Source organism: Cyrtonyx montezumae, unplaced genomic scaffold (assembly GCF_038088225.1).
Source record: "Cyrtonyx montezumae isolate F1298 unplaced genomic scaffold, pur_monq_1.0 scaffold_7, whole genome shotgun sequence".
Classification (NCBI taxonomy): domain Eukaryota; kingdom Metazoa; phylum Chordata; class Aves; order Galliformes; family Odontophoridae; genus Cyrtonyx; species Cyrtonyx montezumae.
Window position 1 is genome coordinate 3,057,229 of NW_027072078.1, and position 22,730 is coordinate 3,079,958.

At 46.2% G+C, this 22,730-nt stretch overlaps 1 protein-coding gene across 4 annotated transcripts in view; it reads left to right on the plus strand.

The window, feature by feature from the left end:
• The window catches only part of FN1 (fibronectin 1), a 45,256-nt gene that overhangs the window by 21,006 nt on the left and 1,520 nt on the right, over positions 1-22,730 (plus strand). For 2 of the 4 annotated variants that reach the window (XM_065750964.1, XM_065750963.1), the window contains exons 20-44: positions 2,536-2,802; positions 4,226-4,320; positions 4,770-4,938; positions 5,185-5,271; positions 5,823-6,014; positions 8,337-8,519; positions 9,443-9,532; positions 10,103-10,372; positions 10,555-10,671; positions 10,933-11,097; positions 11,823-11,978; positions 12,227-12,340; positions 13,819-14,088; positions 15,621-15,808; positions 16,802-16,889; positions 17,077-17,256; positions 17,578-17,667; positions 17,867-18,046; positions 18,594-18,683; positions 19,506-19,972; positions 20,472-20,610; positions 20,780-20,944; positions 21,476-21,601; positions 22,085-22,191; positions 22,373-22,483. In XM_065750964.1, coding sequence (XP_065607036.1) covers positions 2,536-2,802; positions 4,226-4,320; positions 4,770-4,938; positions 5,185-5,271; positions 5,823-6,014; positions 8,337-8,519; positions 9,443-9,532; positions 10,103-10,372; positions 10,555-10,671; positions 10,933-11,097; positions 11,823-11,978; positions 12,227-12,340; positions 13,819-14,088; positions 15,621-15,808; positions 16,802-16,889; positions 17,077-17,256; positions 17,578-17,667; positions 17,867-18,046; positions 18,594-18,683; positions 19,506-19,972; positions 20,472-20,610; positions 20,780-20,944; positions 21,476-21,601; positions 22,085-22,191; positions 22,373-22,483 — 4,106 coding nt within the window. Of the gene's footprint in view, positions 1-2,535; positions 2,803-4,225; positions 4,321-4,769; positions 4,939-5,184; positions 5,272-5,822; positions 6,015-7,066; positions 7,340-8,336; positions 8,520-9,442; positions 9,533-10,102; positions 10,373-10,554; positions 10,672-10,932; positions 11,098-11,822; positions 11,979-12,226; positions 12,341-13,818; positions 14,089-15,620; positions 15,809-16,801; positions 16,890-17,076; positions 17,257-17,577; positions 17,668-17,866; positions 18,047-18,593; positions 18,684-19,505; positions 19,973-20,471; positions 20,611-20,779; positions 20,945-21,475; positions 21,602-22,084; positions 22,192-22,372; positions 22,484-22,730 lie in introns of all 4 variants that reach the window. The other 2 variants (XM_065750967.1, XM_065750966.1) reach the window with 2 other exon arrangements.

Consider the following 22,730-nt stretch of genomic DNA (forward strand, 5'->3'; position numbering starts at 1 on the left):
GATGTTTTTGGAGAACACCTTAGGGCAGATTTCAGCATGACATAGGAGCCTTGCTGAGACTGCTCAGAAAAATCCCTGTCTCCCATCTGACAGCTGCGTATCTGTTTGGCTGCACTGTCTTCGGAAGGAATTCTTTGATGCACATGTGAGGGCAGGCCTTGTCATTAAAAGGACTGCATCTTAGCTTTGCCAGGTCAGGTCTGGCTTTCCACAGCCTGGCTCACCACCCCAGTTTCACTGTCATCCCAGTGAAACCTGATGAACTGGCTTATGAGGTTCTCAGCAGGCAGCTCAGACAGAGCCTGGGACCTGGTTTGCTTGAACGGGTCCTGTTTATTGGGCAGTGTAAGGAGTGATCAGGGATTGTGCTGTTCTACAGCTGGGTCATGCTATTCCAAGGACCAAAATTCAGCTATGCACGTTGGATAGTGTTCTGACACTTTTTGGTAACTGAGAGCAGCTTTGGACTCCTGTAAAGATGAGAAGTAAGGAAAGGAAATGAAGTTATCTGAATATAGCCATACTTCTGGGGAAATATTATTTACTTGCATTCATAAAGTTAGGAACCATGAATTGTGCCTCTCCCTCTTACCATCTCCCTTGGCTGTGCATGGAGAATAGAATCTTTGTCCTTTGGTGTAACTGTAGTGTCACACAGATGATGGGAACAACCTTTCTCCTCTCTAAAGCACGTCTTTCAAAAGCAAGGATACAACTTAGGAGTCCCACTAAACCATGTCCCTCAGTACAGCATCTGAACATTGTAGAACAAGAAGAGCTCAGTCCCCTCCTTGGATCTGTGAGCTTTTGGTGGTTGTTCTCAGGAGTCTTGGCTAGGTGTAGAGCCTCAGTTAGAGGTGTACGTCAGAGCATAGATATGAGATCCAGAGAGCACAGGGCTAGTAACATGTCTGGAATCCTTTTCCATGGGCCGTGATCATCCACTTAACTGTTTTGCCTAAGCCACATTTCAGAAAGTATTCGTATAAATTGCATCCTGTAATCACAAGTCCTGGGAAATAGAAATCGGTGGGAGTTCCCAAGGAAAACCCTGCAGCAACAGTATCTTCCCACGGTGTAAATATGATTCTCTTGGCCTTCTGTTAAAAAGCAGCCTACAAACAAACTCAAGTGTGTGTGTGGCTTTTTATCTTCCCCTTTTTTCTTTAGTATGGGAAGAGGAAATGATAGAAGCCTAACAGAGCTGACAAATTAAACTGTGCAAGGAAGGAACAAAATGTAGACTACAAAAGGATGAAGAGACAATCCCTGTCAGATAAGACTGAACACAGACTTAGGTACCAAGAAAAGATAAGGATGAATCTGCACCTGTTGGTTGGAGATGGGTCTAGGGAGAGTCATATTCATTCTTTGTCCCTTAGAATTATTTTCCCCATCTTTGGTAGTGGCTTCACTTTCCCTCCCTCTTCAAGAAAAATAGAGAAAACAAACAGGTAGAGAAACAAAAAGGCAAAACCTGCTTTTCACTGAGTCAACAGGAAGGTGATGAAAACATTAATTTGTCACAAAAAAAAAGTTATTTACTTGAAGGCTGTTGGGAGGGAAGCTTTTGCCATCAAAACAGAGCATTGACGGAAGCTGTCTTTACTTGTCTCATTTTCAGCATGGTGCTGGGAAGAGGGGAAACTTGCTACATAGCTCCCCATAGCTCTTTGCCACATTGCTTGCTGCATGGGGGTGAATTGCTTAAGTACGATTCCTCCTCTGAGTCTCATTCTGTCCCAAGAGCTGCTCAACCCAGGGTAGGGACATCTCTGCCACTCACTGGGGACTCTTGTGCAGTGCTTAAGAAGCTATGGCACTTCAGGCTTGTTTATGGAGTTCTCTGGGTTAGCAGTCTCAGCAGCTTCCCAGAGGCAGTAATAAAACAGGGGAGGAAGCCTGATAAGAGCCATTGCACAAGCCCCATGGGAGCAATGAGCATGCTTCAAATTGTTGTTTGGTTAGTTCCACAGAGTGATTAGTTTTAAGGAGATCTAGGAACTGGTTTTCTCCAGAAAGTTGCTGAATTGGTTATTTAGTCATTAAAATGACAAGGTGGGGGTGCTGCTTTGTTTTGGGAAGGGGTTTTGAGCAGGGCAGGGAGTAGGACCGGGCAAAGCATAACTTTTATCTGAGTTAGGATTCTCTGCTAATGCTGGCACTTCTAAATAGAGCTGACTTTTGAAAAATGCTCAGCATTTGTGAGAAACAGTTGAAATTCCTGAGGGCTGTTGGGTTCATCTGTCTTGCCTCCGTGGGATGGCATGAATGGCAGCAGCTTAAATCAAGGCAGCCAAAGCAGGATAGGTGCAGATTACTGGATAGCATTGAGGCATGGATGTAGTTGTCAGTTCTGTTTCTATCTCCCTCCTTTTCCTTGCTGCTAACACATACCCTAAGTGAGAACTACAGGCTCAACAGCTTCACTTTCCACCCGTGTTTTAACACAAAGTCATGAGTGTGCTGTGGAAGTCCAGGTGAAGTAGGGGCTAAGCTGGAAAACTGATGCATGCTGTGCTTTTTCCTCCCCAGAGCTCGATGCCCCCACCAACCTGAGGTTTATCAACACCACGGAGCATTCTGTGTTGGTGCTGTGGACACGGCCCCGCGCTGTCATCTCAGGGTACAGGCTGACTGCAGGTCCCACAAGGGGAGGTCAGCCACGGACATACAACGTGGGACCTTCTGCCACTAAGTACCTCCTGAGGAACCTGCAGCCTGCCACTGAGTACACAGTGTACCTCGTGGCAGTTAAAGAAGACTTGCAAAGTGCCAGAGAGACTGGAGTCTTCACAACTTGTAAGTATAACGGGCACATGTTCCTCTTCACTAATGCCCTGGCCCTTCTTCAAAACTGTAGGCTTGTGCTGGAAGTGGCTGTTGTGAATTGGTTTACAGAAGAACCCTTTTGAAGTAGCATTCCAGCAGAACTGCTTGGGAAGTATTCCCTGTTCTTCTCACTGAACTATTTGGCAGTAAGAGAGTGATTTGCATCGAAAAGCTTCCAGTAAAACATATTCCAGCACAAGTGAAAACTTATTATTGGGACTTCAGTTAACTGAATGACAAAGGAACTTAATTTTATGTGCTTTTTCCAGTTGTTTGGTTTTGGCATGGCTAATTGTGGCAAGCAAAGAGCTCCCTTAAAATGAGTAAGGAGTAATGAATGTGATTTGTACAGAGCTGAAGGCAGTCATTTCTCAAGCCCAACAATACTGTCTAAGGCAGCTCAAGGGCAGCTAAGAAGATAATATAAAGACTGCGTGCTATTGATACATAGATATTTCATTGCAGTCACTTACACTTGTGCTGTTTGCATGGAAGAAATACTCAGCAAATGTTGGGTGTTGAGACAGTTCTGTGGGAACCCACATGTGCTTCTGGAATGAACAAGTAGATGTACTTTTAAATAATGAAGAAGTAGTCATACAAACAAACAAAATTCAGTCGTCCGAGCCCAGAACCACATCCTCTTTTCAAAAGGGAGTGTGGTTTCTTTTATAACAATGTGAAGTTAAAATGGGTTTAAACTTATCACCACAAGAACACTGTTGACCTTGGCAATGTGTTTTTTTGCTGACAGGCAGCTTTATCTATAAATTTTTCTAAATTACATTGTCTGTCTTAGATAAAGACTGCCTTCGAGTCCTAGCTGATGTGAATGAAACCACTCCAGTTTGAGTCTATAGATAAATAAACCAAATCTATTCATTATTAATGAAATAAATTCAGATTAAACTCATTGGAGTTATTTAGACTGATTCTGAGATGAGCAGAAACTTTGGCTTCTGTGTGATGATCCTGACAGATATCAACAAGACCACAGAGCCCTCAGATTGACTTTGAGCTCCCTTTTACTCCACTGACATCAAAAGGGTTGAAGGTGTTAGTGAGGGATGCAAAAGTCCTTGCTGGGACAGCTGGATGACAGACAAGGGTGTAGTGTTCTGCTGATTGAATGAAAGGCTGAAGTTAAAAAACCTGCTTTCTGAAGAGCTCTTCAGATATCATGCCAAAAACAGTATTCAGCAAGTTGGGGTTGGATGGATAGAGGACATAGGAGAGGTCATCTCTCAGATCCCTCCCAAACCACTGGCTTTTCAAAAGTAATACAGTTCAACATCTTATTACATAGATTTTAGTATTTGGACTGCCATAGGTCAGATTTTCCAACTATTCATCACTGCAGCAGCCAGATTTCATCTCTTAATTCTCTTCACAGATCAGCCTGTGGGCTCTGTTCCTCCTTTTAACACAGAAGTGACTGAGACTTCTATTGTCATCACCTGGACACCTGCCCCAAGGATTGGTTTCAAGGTAGGAGAAACCAAAGTGCCAATTACAACTGATAATTACAGACTACAGTGAAGACAGCAAAAAGGAAAGAGATGCAGAAAACGTGCTATTTGTGGTGGGCAGGTGTAAATCATTGAGACTAATACAGGTGTGCTGTCTAGGTTTCAGGTCAAGTTCAGCAGTAGGACATGTTATTTCCAGGTCTCACAGTCTCCTGTGGCTGTTTCTCCACAGTCTATGTGATGGTGGGTCCATGAGGGCCTATACAGCTTAGGTTTGCACACACCGGGTGTGAAACAACTCAGCTTGAGCTTCAGCTATCCAAAACAAGTTACAGGATAAATGGTTGGTGTGGAGCATACAGACCCATGGTCTGTATCCATCACGTTGGATGACAAGGCAAAATGCTGATAATTCTCTGGGATAGGAATACTTGAGACTGAAGAGGAAACTTTGCTGCTTCTCTGCAGCTTGGTGTGCGCCCAAGCCAAGGTGGAGAGGCTCCCCGTGAGGTCATCTCTGATTCTGGCAGCATTGTGATTTCTGGCCTGACCCCTGGTGTGGAGTACACCTACAGCCTCACAGTCCTGATGGATGGCCAGGAGAGAGAAGCCCCAATCATCAGGAGAGTGACTACACGTAAGGCACATTTGCTTTTCCTCAGCTATTCTTCCATTTGCTTCTTCTGCACTCAGATGAATGCCTGTCTTCTGGAAGTCTCTTGCAGTTTTTTGATGCATAGGGGACTGTAGTGCTAGCTCACAGCTTCAGAAGTAGTGTTAGCTACTTCTGAAGGGTGACAGTAGAATCTGGGAAGAAGGGATGCTGAAGGAGCTAGCATGATTTTCAGAACCAGAATTGACCCGTTTATCTGAATGCTTACAGCACTGTCTCCACCGACCAACCTGCACCTGGAGCCCAATCCTGATACTGGGATCCTGATAGTCTCCTGGGACAGGAGCACAACTCCAGGTAACTGTATGACCTCACGCTGATCTTGAAACTTCTGTTGTACCAGCATGGTAACACTTATTCTATAGTGCTTTGCACGTTGATGGGAAGCTTGGTACGGAGTCATTTGGGGAAAAAAAAGTGGGTTATGTTCAAATATATAATTCACAGTTAAGTGCAGGTTGCCACAGGACTTCTCATGACTTGCAATTTATACAGAATGGTATTTTGGAGTATAAATACATTTAAATATTTCAGCTGTTTTAGGGATTTGGAGGATTTGGTCAAACATCCCGACTGGTGTGAAAACAGGAAAGCAAACTAGACCTACAAAAATACTTCTGACAGTGAAGAATGAGTTCATGTAGCTGAGAATATGCATGGGATTTCTGAAAGCATTCAAGATGAATTCTTTTCCCACAGAAGCTGATGGGAGCTGTACAGTGGTTTTCTGTAAAATAAGGGTTGAAAGGCTTTTGAAAGCTCTGCTCTCAGATCTTCTTGATGTGTCATGAGATTTTCAGCTTGGGAAGGTCTCGGAGCTGAAATAATGCTGGATGTCTGTATTTCAGGCATCAATGGCTACCGAGTGACCACTGCTCCTACAGATGGGCAGCAGGGATCAACCTTGGAGGAAGTAGTAGGTGCAGATCAGACCTCCTGCACCTTTGAAAACCTAAACCCTGGTGTGGAGTACAACGTCAGCGTTTACGCAGTCAAAGATGACCAGGAGAGCATCCCCATCTCCAAAACCATCACACAAGGTAATGAAAGCATTTTTAGCCACTCAAAGTGAAATCGAGCCAGAGAGCTCTACGTTGCAGGACTCCAGCTAGAATCCTGGCATAAAGCAGTAGCAGAAATTTAATGCCCATCTCCCCAGATGGTTTCATTTCGTTTTTCTTTGTGAGGGCTTTGTTTGTGTGTTTTTGTTTCTGTTCAGCCCTGCAGTGATGCCAGCTACTGCGTTTGCTTGCTCTCGTAACGCTGCTTTAAAATGTCTCGTCTTCACTGAAGTGCTGTATGCAATCTGGAAGTGAACTAATACCGTGATACTGCATAATTAAAGCAGTGATGGCTTTAGCCCTCTGCCATCTTCTGGTGCAAGCAAGAGCTAAGAATGTGTGTCTCTGGCTTTCAGCACTCTTTAAAGGTGATATGGTACACATATTCTGTGTGGATTAACAATGATTTTTACAGAAAATTGGCATTTTTGGCATCTATCCTGTAAAATAAGTTTGTTTTTTTTCCTCAGCAGAACATTAAAATAGAACATAGCTGCTGTTATGGCACAAGCCAATGTAGTCTCTTCAGATGGGTTGATGTTTCTATGATCCCAGTGATAAAAGTCAGACGACATTTGAACGAGGCAAAAAAATCTGGGTCAATCACTAATGGTTCAGAGGAGCTTGTTTTGCTTATATTTTAATTCTCTTGTTTTTTCTTCCCTTGTTTTTACCTGGAAAAACAAATTGGGTGTATTTTATGTTTCGATTATCTTCAGAAGAGCATGGTTCTTTGTCTCATCATTGTTCAACTCAATGCAAGTCCTAGGGGATCTGGATCCAGGTTTTAGCTTCTGTCTGCTCAGAGAGCAGCTGAAGACTGCATAGAGGGTACAATACAAAAAATAAAAAAGATACCCTCCCCAAAATTCTCCATTTTCCCCCCCAAGCCCCAGGAGAAATTTTTCATATCACCACAGTTGCTTCTACAGTTCTGTCGATGTCAATAGTGATGAACACTGCTTTTTTCTCCCTTGTCTTTCTTTTGCCTCTGTGTCTTTGCCCTTCCTGTTTGCTCTTTAACTCATTAGAGGTGCCCCAACTCACTGACCTAAGCTTTGTTGACATAACTGACTCGAGCATCGGCCTGAGGTGGACCCCGTTAAATGCCTCCACCATTATTGGGTACCGCATCACAGTAGTTGCAGCAGGAGAGAGTGTCCCTATTTTTGAAGATTTTGTGGACTCCTCAGTAGGATACTACACAGTGACAGGCTTGGAGCCGGGCATTGATTACGACATCAGTGTAATCACACTCATTAATGGCGGAGAGAGCGCCCCTGCCACTCTGACACAGCAAACGGGTGAATGTTGAACATTTCTGTGTTTTGTGACACGGACGGTGTTTCATGCTGTCACTAGCTGTTGGGATGATGGGGCTTTGTCCAAAGAGGAATCGAGCCGCACACTGAGGCAGTCCCAGCTCAGTCCTGTTTCTGCATGGCAGCTGGGATGGATATGCACTGATCATCTTTCTGATTTGAATGGCTGCGGACTTGCCAGGCTCAGTCACGTTCTGCTATTCAGCTTTCTGGCATCCACTTGGAATTGAGAGCAGACTTTTAAGCTGCTCTTCCCCAAAATGAAAGTGCCAAAGGGTGGAGCAGTTCAGCAGGCACCCTGCAGTTTATCCCTAGCCTTGGGAGCTATTTGAGCTCCCAGCAGCCTGCTTCAGTGGCGGCCCCACTCTTTCCACAATGCCCTAAAGGATGCAGGTGAAACACCACTCCCTGAGTACATGCCATTGACAGCCATGTCACACCGTCGAGGGGCTCTGTAGTGCATGGGCAGAAGGCGAGCTGGAAACTGGTTCTTGCATGAAATCCTATTGTGTTGGAAAATCCTGAGGCTGTAAATCCTTCAACACCAGTAGAAGTAGAGTCGTAGGAAATTAGTGGTATACCCTCTTCTCTCCTGTGTGTGCATGTATGAATTCTAGACAAGATGACTTTTCCATCTGTGAGCTGCTGTATGGCAACTTTAAACCTTTCTTGGCTCCACATCTGTAATACGAAATCCAGCTGCAAGAAGCACGTTACTGAAACTTGCTATCTTGTTTTCAAATTAGTCCCACGAGGTGTATTTCAAGTTCTGGGAAATGCCAAGAGGGTAGAGGAGCCTGACAGCAGTACAGGCATACTTTTCTCTTAACTGTAGTGGAACCAACTGTAGTTTAGAAGTCCGTTTGCATGGGTCTGACACAGTAGTTTGTTGTGCATGAGATACTTTTTCTGGTTTCCTTGTCTCGATCAGCTTTACATGTTGTAGAAGATTAAGATCTGTTTGCTCTTTGCTGTGTAGCCGTGCCTCCTCCCACTGATCTCCGCTTCACTAACGTGGGGCCTGATACCATGAGAGTGACATGGACAGCACCGACTTCCATCGTGCTGAGCAGTTTCTTGGTGCGCTACTCACCCGTGAAGAAGGAGGAGGATGTTGCAGAGCTGACAATTTCACCCTCAGACAACATGGTGGTCTTAACAAGTAAGAGGGTTATGTCCAGAAGACAAATATAAGAGACCCCTTATATGGAGAAATGGCCTAAGAGGAGGCAAAAGAAGCTGCTCCAAGTAAAACTGGCCGGACTGTCAGCTCATTTAAACAGATGTCAGAGTAGTCTCATGCAAACTTAGAGCAAGTGAATTTTGGCCACTAGCTTTAACCAAGTTAAAACCAAACCACGGGAGCTTTTTCCCATCAGTCCAAGGACAGCGATGAATCAGAGTATGGGGCAATTGCTTTGATTTGCAGCCTAGTTAGGTATTAAGAGTAAATACCTATTACTCTCCTAGTTTGACGGAGATGTCAAGGGCTTGCAGTGCAGGGGGCCCAGGGAGATGATCATAATGTGCAAAAGGTCATTGCTCCTTGTGCTCTGTGTGTCAGAAAATAAATACTGTTAGGGACTTCACAGAACACAGCAAAAAATCCTGGCCAGTTTTCAAAAAGTGGGCATTGTTGTTTTTTTTACTATAGTGCAAAAGCTGGGTTTTGTTTGAAGTTTTTCCCCATCCTGCAGGCAGTTTTGTTGAGTGAAAGACAATACATGCTTTCAGAATATGGGACCAGACCTGAAGCTTGTGTGAGTTGAAAGAGCTGTGTCGAAAATCCTTGGCCCTATTCCAGTTTGTATCAACTAGAACTTTGCTGTGGCACGTGACTAGATAGCTAGAAAGGACCCTGATGAAAACTTCTAGCCAGTCCCCACAAAGGGATAACATTTCTAGTAACTGTAAGACCACAAAAAAAAAGCTGATGTAAGTTTATCCTGGAGGCTCAGATCTTCCACCAGGCAAAAGTTGAATACTTCCCTTAAGAAAGACTGTTTGAAATTGTGCGGGTTTGTTAAGTGACTCCAAGCCATTAGTAAAGAAGTACATCTAAATCCCTTTACTTCAACTCCACAGATCTGCTCCCTGGTACTGAATATCTGGTGAGAGTCTACAGTGTTTCTGAGCAACATGAGAGTGCACCTTTGTCTGGAATCCAGAAAACAGGTACTAGACAAAGCCTGAGATGTAATTGTTGTCAACCATCAAGTGTCTATTAACTTCAGCTTGCTGATCCTGTCTATTGTCATCTTATTAAGAGATCATCAGCTATATATCAAAGAGCAATGCACATCTGTATCCTGGGAAACACTAGGAAACCAAACATCTCATGTCTGAGACAGATCTGCTGGTTATAAATAAAGCACTGCAGGCCCTGGTGTGAATGTACCAATAGTGTGCCTGACAGTGAGCTTAGGCAGAGCCTGTTGTATCTATCACTGAGTCTCTCTTGTTTTCTAACTGTAACAGAGCTTGCTGGTCACGTGTGTTGTCTGTGTAAGAGCAAATATGAAAACAAACTAGACTGCTCTTTTAGAGAAGACTCCAGTTGCTGACCAAACTTGCCATGCACTCTTTCCTGTGACTGCCTTCCAGCACTCGTTCATCTTGCTTTCATCATGAAACATGCCTGCGTTTAGCTTGATGGCTTTATAACATCTGGCTTAAGATATGGCAGGGACACGGTACTGCAAGCGATGGAAAAGCTGAGCTCACTCATCTCTTTGAAACACCTAGGGCTCGATTCCCCCACTGGCCTGGACTTCTCGGATATAACTGCTAACTCCTTCACCGTCCACTGGATCGCTCCTCGTGCCACCATTACGGGCTACAAAATCCGGCATCACCCAGAGCATGGTGTTGGCAGGCCCAAGGAGGACCGTGTGCCCCCCTCAAGGAACTCCATCACCCTCACCAACTTGCTGCCAGGGACTGAGTACGTGGTCAGCATCATCGCCATCAACGGCAGGGAGGAGAGCGTGCCCTTGGTTGGCCAGCAAACAACCGGTAAGCCTTGAGGGATGGCTCAGCTGACTAAAACTAGAAGTTACCTTGAGGATTTTGGCGTCCTCTGATGGTTAATAAACCAGATCTTCCCTGCCAGCTGGTGAAACTGCTTATGAGTAAAGGCTCTGTGGTACTGAGGTAGGGCATTAACCCTGTTTAAACTCTTGTTTCTGTTTTTCTAGTGTCAGATGTTCCGAGGGACCTGGAAGTCAACCCCACCAGCCCAACCAGCCTTGAGATCTCCTGGGATGCTCCTGCAGTGACAGTCAGATACTACCGGATCACTTACGGTGAAACAGGTGAGGGCAGGTGGCTGTGACACTTGCAGCCTAGCAGCTCTAGTCTGAGGCCATTGAAAAGTTACAACAAACAGCAAAGGCAACAGACAAAAATCTCCTCTCTTATCTCTGAGATCCTTGCATCATGTCTAGAGAATATTGTCAATATAGGGCTCCTCTCTTCAGTCGGATGCGGATAGGATTGCCCTGTATTTTTGTCATGATGTAAATGCATCCTTGAAGAGATACGCCACATTTCTTTTTCCACCCCACTCTCTTCAGGTGGAAGTAGCCCTGTGCAGGAGTTCACAGTGCCTGGCACCATGTCTCGTGCTACCATCACTGGCCTCAAACCCGGAGTGGACTATACCATCACTGTGTATGCTGTAACTGGTCGTGGAGACAGCCCTGCCAGCAGCAAGCCAGTTACTGTCACCTACAAAACAGGTGAGATCTCTTTGTACAACAAACAAGCATACACACACACACACAAAAAAACCCACAATGGCTTTGCTTTGGCAAAACCCCAGAAGAGAACTTCTTTCAAGAAGAACAACCCCATAAGGTTGTGTTAGTGAACCCTGGTTTCTTTTCAAGTCATGAGCTGTGTTTTAAGCTCATCATTTTCAGTGGGGCTGCATGTTGTGGTGGCCCAGCACGATAATGACATGATGCAGAAGGGGATCATGGACTTGGACTTTTGGAGGAGGGAGACCAAATGGAGTCTAGATGGGGTTGCAAGCAATAAATAGCTGCCTGCTGTGGAGTTGGCTCCCCTATCAGGAGAACCTGCTGGCTCAGCTCTGGTGCTTCTGAGTGCTTATGATTCCAGTAAGCCCTGGATTTCTTATCCAGGACTCTCTTCTCCTGATCTGGACCTAGCCTAATCCTATTGCTACTGTAGCTTTCAGATAAAGGCATCCTGTAAGCTCTGAAACAACAGAAATGTTCAAGTAACCTTGATAAGAGGTCACTCACCACCCACGCAGCATGGATAAGACCTTTTTGCTCTGTGTTGGTGTGAGGGATAAATAATCAGCAGTTTGTATTTTCTGTTCTAAGAAGCACAGCCTAGAAAAGAAAAAGCAGAGCACAGTCCAGCTAGGAAGGAGCTAACCATAGATGAAGGGTTTCCTGTAGCAAAGTACTCAAAACCTATTTTTCTTGCCCAGAAATAGACACACCATCCCAAATGCAAGTCACTGATGTCCAGGATAACAGCATCAGCATCAGATGGCTCCCTTCATCATCCCCAGTCACAGGGTATCGGGTGACAGCTGTCCCCAAGAAGGGACATGGACCCACAAAAACTAAGAATGTCCCTCCAGGTAAGAGTACACAAAATCTTTCAGCATGTCTATAAAGAGCACATGACTTGGCTACTAGAATCAGCACTGTCAGGCACCGGATATATACTTGAAACCTGGTTGCTCTCAGGTAAACATACAGTGCAAGAAGTCATTAAACCTCATGCATCAAACTTAACCTCATTTTAATGATGTTCAGTCATGAAATGAACAATACAGACCCTTCATTCACAAGTGCTTTGTGTTCTAACACTGTTCTTTTCTGCCAGATCAAACACAAGTCACTATTGAAGGCCTGCAGCCCACGGTTGAGTACATGGTCAGTGTCTACGCTCAGAATCAGAACGGAGAGAGCCTCCCCTTGGTCGAGACAGCTGTCACCAGTATGTATTTCACTCGGTGGTAACACAACAAATGTTATCTTTTGATGTCTGGATTTGCTGAGCAGTGTCATGTCCCCAGTGAAACCAAGTGGCAGGTCCCTGGTTCCCAGGAGGATGCGAGGTGGCCTGCCCTGTGGCATCTAATAGCAGATGCTGGCAGGAATGCAGTTCTTCTCTCCACCCCACAAAATGCTGCGCTTCTGATTTTCTTTCACTAAAGCTGCACAGTCTGCTGGGGCTTTGTTTGCCTTTAGCCAATCAGAGGGAAAAATGTGCCAAGATTTCTTATACAGAGCTAGGTGGCAAAGATGATTGCTCTTAAAGGACTGGGCTGGGCTTGGAAGCATTTGCCTCCAATGTAAATCATCCATATGCCTCTGGGGTAGGTATTTTCACATCTATTATTCCTTTGCTGAGGCTTGTGTTGGAAACCACAGCTCAGCCCCACATAGTTACAGAACTGTCTTAAAGACAGCAGACGCTTCTCTGAAACTTTTCAGAAGTGGGAAAAGAGCTCGCATCAATTTCAAGCTGAAAAGTTCCTGGAAAGACATCATCTTTGCCAACTAGGAAATTCAGAACTAATGTAACATGGCAAATGAAAAAAACTGGAATCTTGTAGGAAAGCATAATTCAGGTCTGTCATTAAAAAAAAAAAAAAAGATTATCCTTATCCTCCCATTATGTGTTACGAATGGGTATAGCTCTGCAGTAGACTTCTGTGGAGTAAGGCTCTCTTACTTTGCAGTAAGAGCTCTGACCTTAGTAGGAAAATCCAATGAACTGGTCTTAATGGGAAGCGTGCGTATCACACAGTTGCACCTGTGGACATTCCCTGTGCACGCAATGCAAAGCTGAGAAGTTTGCTTTTTTGTTTTTAATGGGTTTTAAAATGTAATTTACTGGGTAATTTGCTTTCTTGATTAAGTGTGTTAATTGGATATTAATTTATGAAAGAAAAGAGTGGGACTGATTCTCCTCGGTCTGGTGCTTTGCACAGCAGCTTGAAATAGTGAAAAGCAAAGGCAGCATGAATCCAGACTTTCCATGCTGGGTGTGAGTTGTCTGCCTGCCTCAAGCACGAGGTATTGCTGACTGGCTCTGGTGGAAACAGGTCTAATGGCCATGCATTTTTTTTCTCGACCACTTTCAGCTAGCTTAATGCTTGCTAGAGTTGTACAAAAGGGGTAGATCCAGGCACAGAGTGTGTCCTGCCTGCTTTGAAGGTGCTGATGCAAGTTCTTGTGCTTTCAGCAAGGCTGAGACTGCCATGCTGCTGTCTGGCACTTAGCAAACTGTCAGCCTCGCTCTGCACAGCTGTAAGTACGTGTGCAAGGTGCAGCACAGAGGAGAATCAAGTGCCCTCTGCCCCGTGCAAAACCAAAAACTGCTTTGCATGTAATACAGATGCTTTTTATTTTCCTCACCCACGACCTGCTTTTTATCACTTAACCTCTTACCATTAATTTGCCTAACAGACATTGACCGCCCTAAAGGACTAACATTCACTGAGGTGGATGTTGATTCCATCAAAATTGCTTGGGAAAGCCCGCAGGGGCAAGTCACCAGGTACAGGGTGACCTACTCAAGCCCTGAGGATGGAATCCATGAGCTATTGCCGGCCCCAGGTGGCGAAGAAGACACTGCTGAGCTGCATGGCCTCAGGCCAGGTTCTGAGTACACTATCAATATCGTTGCCATATATGATGACATGGAGAGCCTGCCCCTCACTGGGACCCAGTCCACAGGTACACCTTTAACTACACTGCCCAGAGGGCCACGGCAGCAGCGGCTTCTGCCCTGTTGGGTAAAGCGTGCGGCTGCGCAGCTGCTGCTCCGCGCTGGGGAGGCAGCCAAGGGGATGTGATTGCTCCCGTGAAGTGACCTGGTGCTGGAGAGCTGGCTGCCTGCACAGTCAGCCCGTGTGTGCTGTAGGGAAGGCAGAGAGGCTTCTCCACTCCAAGGTCTCCCAGAGCCTCTGGATCCTTCACTGGCGCTGCCCTAAGGACCACAGTCCACGTGGATGCCCACGTTACCTCAGCAAGAGAAGGGCTTGCAGTCCCTTATGTGCCAGTCTGGTCTAACTCTATGTAGAATACATTTAAATAAGGAAAAGGAAACTATTCCTTGAGATAAAGTCACTCCCAGCAATAAGGAATTCATTTTAAAGCTTCCAGTGCTGCCTGACATGACTTGGTAGCACCTTTGTAATAAAGGTCTCCCGTTCATTTGTGGGTGAAAAGTTGGCACTACTAATTTCAGGGGTGTAGTGGAGGCAGTGTTTACTGGTGTACAGATTGCTGTACTAAACTGAAGCAAGGTGTTGTAAGGATTGAAACAGCTGGCTGACTACCTGCCAGAAATGCAAATAGGGTCATTTTTAAAGCCCACTCTGTGGTTTACCTTTTGAGGGCTGCTCAGAGCATATATGAAGTCATTAAAGGCTTTCCACTGACTCTTACGGCCTTGAGATTGAGGTCTGTTTCAGCAAAGCAGCAAGGGAGAATCATCTTTTATTTCCAGTCCATAAAACTAGGAAACTTCACAGCAACATGCTAATAGTGAGCACTATTGTAAGGCCTATTTTTACCTGTTTACAGCCTGAGGATTACAAACAGTAAGGCAAGAAAATGTTGCAGTGGGTGCTTCTTGTATTATGCAAGCGTTTGTTTTGAAAGGTAACAGATACATAAGCTCACAAACAGCCTCTGACGTGATGAGCCTTACAGCCACCACAGCTCTGCTTTTCCATTGCCTTGCTCTCTGTGTAGTAATTTACACTCATGTAAGTGGCTGTGAAATGCTTCCCCTCTGCATTTGGCAGTGTTTTTTATCCTCTTTGCAATCCCCGAGCCTGCTTCCTACACCTACTTATGAAAATCATCAGTTGTACTGTAGAAATGAACAGAGATGGGCAAGCGAAGCAGGACTAAGCCATTAGCTGTGTGATGAAAAGCAGAGATGGGCAGAAGAATAAAAACAAGTGGGCCTGCTACAGATGTGAGCACCTCCCAAAGCATTCACCTTGTACCACAGTTGGTGCTGTTGCTCACCTAACTTCAGGGTTGAAGCAACGATATCTCCTTATTTTTCCAGAAAAGAAACACCTGAACACCTTACCCCTTCCACAGTGCTCTGCGCCCGTGCTTGCAAAAGGCACGCTGCTTTCCCACTGGCATATTTCAGGCCTAAAACAGCCTCGTGTTCAGGAGAGAATGCTGTTGTACCCAAGGCTGTCACCTTCTTCAAGCTAATGCTGTGCCAATCCTGATTTTCACAGCAATTCCACCCCCGACCAACCTGAAGTTCACTCAGGTAACTCCCACCAGTCTCACCGTCAACTGGAACGCGCCAAACGTTCGTCTCACTGGCTACAGGGTTAGAGTGAACCCCAAAGAGAAGACCGGCCCGATGAAAGAGATCAACCTTTCTCCAGACAGCACGTCTGCTGTCGTGTCGGGATTGATGGTAACTCTTTTCTTTGCGTGATGCAGACTGTGTTGTAGGAAGGAAACGGTAGAAGCCAAAGCGATAGAAAATTCCTGGGCTGGGAGCCTCATTACAGCCCCTAAGGGTCTGACCGTGTTTGAAGTCTGGCTGTCAGCTGTAACTACTCGTTAGCAGAGTTCTTACAATGCAGTGAATTGGCCCAATGGATCTGCATCCTTTCCCCCTGCCTCATTTTGCACAGAGGGTGGATGCTTTAATCAAATGCATATAATCGGGTTCACAGTCAACAGTGACCCACTAGGATGCTTTTACTCATCTCTCACAAAAGCAGTCAGATAAAAGTGACCTAATGCAGTGATTTTCAAGCTGTGATATGGGAGCTCTGGCAGTGCTGCCTATTTCTAAGGCATCTGCAAAATGTAAGTAAGAAATGCGAGTCTTTCATGGGCATGCTTAAATTTGCTATAAAGCCATCTTCTCCACTGGAAATATTTCAGTAGTTTGTGTACTGGAAAAAGCTTGAAAATCTGTGGTCCCTATCTTAAAAAGCTACTCCTCTGTTTTCAAGGAGTTTTATGAATCATTTTGGAAAGTGAGCCTTAAAATGCATCCTAATTTAAGTGGACTCCTGATCAGGCACAGTCAAGGACTAAAGACCTTGCTTAAAGCTGTAAATTCCACCATTCTCCTTTCTTTACAGCAGGAGAGTTATCGTAGCAAATAGCATCCATTAACCCCAGGAAAAAGAGGATATGAATTCTCTTTTCCTGAAGAGGGAGCTTTGAAGCCCAGAGATCCCAAAATGGGGGATGGCAGACTTCTTCCAGGACGTCCTCAGCCACATGAACACTTCTAGTACTCTCAGTATCATTAGAATCATCCCATCAACCCTCAGTGATTTATTGTAAGGTTTCATACTTCAATAACTTGTCACCAAGGAATGTGGCTCCACAGAACAAAGACATTTCCCGCCCTCCTTGCCATAATGTGCTGCAACTGTGTCTGTTCTAGGTGGCAACCAAGTATGAAGTGAGTGTGTATGCCCTGAAGGACTCTCTGACCAGCCGACCAGCCCAGGGAGTGGTGACCACTCTTGAGAGTAAGTGGTGATCCTTCCCAACTCACCAGTTCGTTCTGCGATGGGTAATGAGGCCCAGAGATGGAGATTTTGACTCTGTCAAAAGCAGAGCTCTATGCAAAGCTCCAGCATAGGCTTTCACAAATTCTTTGTTGGTAAGATTCACAATCCCTGTGGTACTGATGGTGATCTTTTCCTTCTGGTGCAGATGTTAGTCCCCCTCGCAGGGCCCGTGTGACAGATGCCACAGAGACGACCATCACCATTACCTGGAGAACCAAGACTGAGACAATCACTGGCTTCCAAATTGATGCCATCCCAGCTGCAAGTGGCCAGAACCCCATTCAAAGGACCATCAGCCCCGACGTTAGGGCTTACACTATCACTGGTAAGTGAGATGCTTCAGCAGACTTCCGTGGTCATCAGTGAGAATGCTGGGTTCTTGTTCTGTAGTAGAACTTCCTGGATGGCAATAACAGAGGAGAAAAAAAGATGGGAAAAAAATATTTGAGTCATGGCATCAAGTCTCCAAGAAATTGTTGAAAGACACTCTGGTGCCTATCTTAGATGGCTTCCTCCGATGGATGTTACAACAAATAAAACCCAGTGCAGAGAACCTTCAGGATTAACCAGAGCAGCCCGTGGTGCATTGCAATGTTCGTCCTGTTTCTGCAAGAAAGGCTGACCTTCTGTTTTAACTCCATTCTAGGCTTGCAGCCTGGCAATGACTACAAGATCTACCTTTACACCCTGAATGAGAATGCCCGCAGCTCTCCAGTAGTGATTGATGCCTCCACAGGTGATGACAATGTCTGATTTCTCTGCACATGCAATTGCCTTGGGTCAGGTAGAAGCTGTGTATATGTGAGCACGTGTAATGCTATGATTCACAGCAACATGCTTTGCTCCTGAGTGTGTACAGGACTTCAGAATATACAACTTGCATAAAGATGTTTGCCTTTTACTGCATTTGACTCGTTTCCCTTGTTTCCACCTAGCCATTGATGCTCCTTCCAACCTGCGCTTCCTTACAACCACGAGCAACTCCCTCCTGGCTACCTGGCAGCCTCCACGAGCCAAGATCACAGGCTACATCATCAGATATGAGAAACCTGGCTCGCCAGCCAAGGAGCTTCAGCCTCGGCCTCGGCCTGGCACCACTGAGGCTACTATTACTGGTTTGTATCTCTGCTTTCTTTGGGAGCTCTTCATTTGAAATGCTTGAGAATTGCCTTTCTTTTAAGATTGGGTGTGATCTAAGGTGCAATGAGAGGCAGATGTGGCTACAGTGTGAGTAGGTGTGTTTTGGATTAAGTGCTGAGGGGAGCAGAGTGAGCAGAGCTTGAGTTTCTCCTCCTAAGTAGGTATAGGCAGATAGCTGGGAGATCTTAGGCTCCATCCTTTCCAGATGTGAATAGCTCATGCAGCTGGGTGAGCGCAGTGAAGGACAGCTTTACTGCACAAAAGGAACCAAGGAATTACTCCCTGCCCACAGCAGAAAGATCTCATCTTGTATTTGTGGGGCAGGTGTGTTCTTAAAAAACACCATCTTGCATTAGAAAAAGAGCAAAGAATCATAGAATATCCCGAGTTGGAAGAGATTTGTAAGGACTGATTTCAACTCATCACTCCATACAGGACTACCCAAAAATCATCTTAGCTGACCACTATCACATTTTATCATTAGGCCTTCCAATATAAGATTGTTTTTATGTCTTTCCCCAGGCTTAGAACCAGGAACTGAATACACCATCTACATCATTGCTGTCAAGAACAATCAGAAGAGTGAGCCACTGATTGGCCGAAAGAGGACAGGTAAAACGAAGCTGTGGATTGTTAAGTGCTAACAGGAGATGTTTTCCTCTTGATGAATATCCTCTCAGTATTGAAATGATGATAGTACGTAACATTTGCTGCTCACACACACCATTCAGCCATTCTTTTCTGAGTCAAATAGGCTTTGCAAGGAGGATTTTTTTCCTAGGATGCAAGAGGTAGGATTTCTAAGTGACCTGAATGATATTTAACTGTGTTTGCATGCTGCAGGCAGAACAACATGCTTGGTGTTGGATTCTTGCCTTCATACCTGATTGACAATTAAGGTTAACGCTCATAGTTCCTTGTAGTCTGTCATGCCATCAAAGGCAGAATCCATTCATTGGTTGCCTGTCGCCTTTCTCTTATTCCAATCCCTCCACAGTCAGAGACCTAGACCTGCAGCAAAGCAAAATACCAGCTGGACATCCAAATGTGGTCTCAGGCCTAGTTTCTTCCTGCATCCGAGTGGTTATCTTAACATGATTACAACAGAATCTCTCTTTTAACTACATCTTCTCAATTAGAGCATTGGTAGCTTCTGTGGGAGGCGGTGTTCACAACTGCTTCTCACCTGTATGAAAAATTCATACTGACACACTTCTTATGCCTATGGAGGAAATAAATATATTTATATAACATACATAGAGAGAGATAAATTGGTGCATTTGTAATAGAATGAGCTCGTAAAAAGTGTGTTGCATCTTGGGACAATTGCTAGTCTTTGCCTGGATCAGTGTAAAGCATCCCCCCTAGCTGCTTAATTAGCCACTGTTAATTTGCCACGCTTTGCTTTATGGCTTCTGACTTTTCTTTGGCTAGATGATCTGCCCACGTTGATTACTGGACCGCACCCCAACCAGCCCGACATTCTCGACGTACCCTCTGTTGACGAGGGGACCCCTTACCTCACAAACAATAGGTACGACAATGGAAACGGTATCCAACTTCCAGGCACTTCAGGGCACCCACAGACAATAGGACACCAAGGTCAGCAAGTCTTCTTCGAGGAGCACGGCTACAGGCGGCCTGTACCCACTACAGCAACTCCCCTTAGGCCTGGCTCGAGACGGCAGCCACCAAACGTAGATGAAGCAATTGAAATCCCAGGGTACCAAGTGCCAATCATAGTTGAACCTTCGTACCCCCACTCCCGTGGGCCCAGGCGCAACGACACCACGGGCCAAGAAGCTCTTTCTCAGACAACCATCTCTTGGAGGCCTTTGCTGGAGAGCACCGAGTACATCATCTCATGCCAACCCGTCAGCCAGGATGAAGATACTTTGCAGGTAACTGAACTGTCTTCCCTTGGGCTTCCAGATTTTTGGTGGCAGTCTGAGGTGGCTCAGTGTATTAACATGTAGCAGAGAGTGGGAAGGGGAAACATCTCTCTTGTAATTCACAGAGCAGGATACAGGATCAAAGTGCCAAAACAGAAAGCCCTTGAAAGGCTTAGTTAGCATCAGCTTCTCACCAGGGGAGGGAGTAGTCAGGGAGACAGCTGGGAGTTTGATGGTGAGTTACAAAGGTGGAAGTGCTGCTTCTCCGTGACTTGCTTAAGTCTTTCTTACTTCTCTCTGTCTCCCTGAAATGCCAATAACAATTGTGAACCACAGTCCACAGCACTTAAACTTAACCCAGTGTTTGAAGACCCCAGAATAGATGGCTGCATCGCAGTGCAGAGCACAGAAGTCAATCTAGGCACCATGTCTTTCCTGTTAGTGGGGTGACACCTAAGGAGTAGTGCCTCTTCCCTTTCCGGTGACGTGGCATTGCCTGTTCTTGCAGTTCAGGGTTCCTGGCACTTCCTCCAGCGCTACTCTCACTGGCCTCACCAGAGGGGCCACCTACAACATCATAGTGGAAGCCCTGAAGGATCACCGGAGGCAGAAGGTGCTGGAGGAGGTGGTCACGGTTGGCAATACTGGTAAGTGAAAGCTTTATGGCGTCTAGGTGAACCTTTGCCATACCTGCCTTGCTTTCTTTACTCCAGCCTGGGCGCCAGGTGGTTTTCAGTGTATTCAGTGAAAATCATTCTGTCTTTCAGTAGCTCCCGTTGCCACGTGCGATGCCTGTGTCTTCTCTTTTCATTCCAGTGTCTGAAGGACTAAACCAGCCAAGCGATGACACCTGCTACGACACTTACACTGGCTCCTTCTATTCCATTGGCGAGGAGTGGGAGCGATTATCCGAAACAGGCTTTAAGCTCTGGTGCCAGTGCCTGGGCTTCGGCAGCGGTCACTTCAGATGCGATTCCTCTAGTGAGTAGCTTGCTTCTGACCACCCACCCCCTGCCCCCCGCCGACCCGAGCGCTTGTTTGGCAGCACCCACCCGATCCAAACCTGATGCAGACTCAACAAAAGTCTGACTGAGTGGCTTAACACAACACAGTGCTCTGAAATGGCAGAGTGAGGCAGGGCAGACAGGCCATTCCTGTGACGTGAGGAGATGCAGAAGAGCGACTGCAGGGCAGACGTTTGTTTTATAGTGTTTATATTTAATCATCTGTTGATACACGTGGTTCACCCACTGAATTTCTGCAGCCTCTGTCATAGTTCTACTGGGTATTTGCTACAAAAAAAAGCAACCCAAAATGCATGTAAAATATTTTTATCTCCTTTCCTACCCCATTTCCTACCTTATATCTCTCCCTTGGGACTTAGATGAGCCGAAGAAATATTCTTCTGAATATTTCTGCCCCTCCTGAGCCAACCTGAAGCTGTCCTCCTCCCCCTCTGTCACTACTCCTGTAGGATAACACCTCCCTGTGTCATTCCTCTGCCTTCTCCAGAGTGGTGCCACGATAACGGTGTGAACTACAAGATCGGGGAGAAGTGGGACCGGCAGGGGGAGAACAGGCAGATGATGAGCTGCACCTGCCTCGGGAATGGAAAAGGAGAATTCAAGTGCGAACCTCGTAAGTTGCTTCCTGATTTGGAAAGTTTTATCATCCCCCTCAAGGCTCTTCCAGTAGCTTTTGGCACTGACGTGATGGCATGCCTAGTATCGCCATGTCTCATCTTGAAATGATAACTCTTTTGTGAGATGCTGTGTGCAGTGACCTGAACTGCCCTCAGCCCTGCAGGGGGTGTGTCACCACACTAAGTGGTGTAGGTTACCCTGATCAGAAGCACAGGATGTTTCTGCAGGGCTTGGCACCTGGAGAGCCTTTAGGCAAGGCAGTGTGCATTAACTGCATTGCTTTTGTCAGGGAAATGCCTTCATGGTCTAGTTGAAAGTGGATGGAGAGCTACAGAAATGATGGATTTTACCAGTGCCAGCCTGTGAGCCCGGGGTCAGACAAGGGGAGCCCACTGCGTGGAGGTTCCTGCTCTGATTTCTGTGCTGCTCTGTAGCCGAGCTGAGGCCGTGCAGCTGAGCTCTGCCTGTTTCTCCGCAGATGAGACCACGTGCTACGACGATGGGAAGATGTACCAAGTTGGAGAGCAGTGGCAGAAGGAGTACTTCGGGGCCATCTGCTCCTGCACTTGTTACGGAGGACAGCAGGTAGGCAGGAGGGCCTTGGCATGCAGGGGACGAGGAGTGCTGGGTTTGGAGTCAGGTGCTGGCTTAATGCAAGAAGAAAATTAATTAGGAAAGCTCAAGTGCTTGCAGGGAGTTGGACTCGCTGGTGCTGTACAGCTGCAGCGCTGTCACCTCACCGGCCACGCGTGCTCTCTCCCTGCAGGGCTGGCGTTGTGACAACTGCCGCAGGCCCAGCGTGGAGGTGGCCCCCGAAGGCTCAGCTGGGCACACCTACACCCAGTTCACACAGAGATACCACCAGGCCACGAACACCGTGAGTAGCCCTTCCTCATCCCCTCCTTTCCTGCGGGTCTGGGCTGGGGCAGTGGGGGGGTTTGGGCAGGGCACGAGGGGTGAGAGTAGCTGTGGGGTGAGGTGCAGCTTTGCGCTTGGAGAGCCGTCGCACACTTGTGATCAGCAAAGCACTGCTCTGTGCAGCACAGGCCGCACGCTTGAGCTCACACTTTTACACCAGTGGGACCCACTCAGTGGCGCTGGGAGGTGCCTGCATGCTCCCGTAG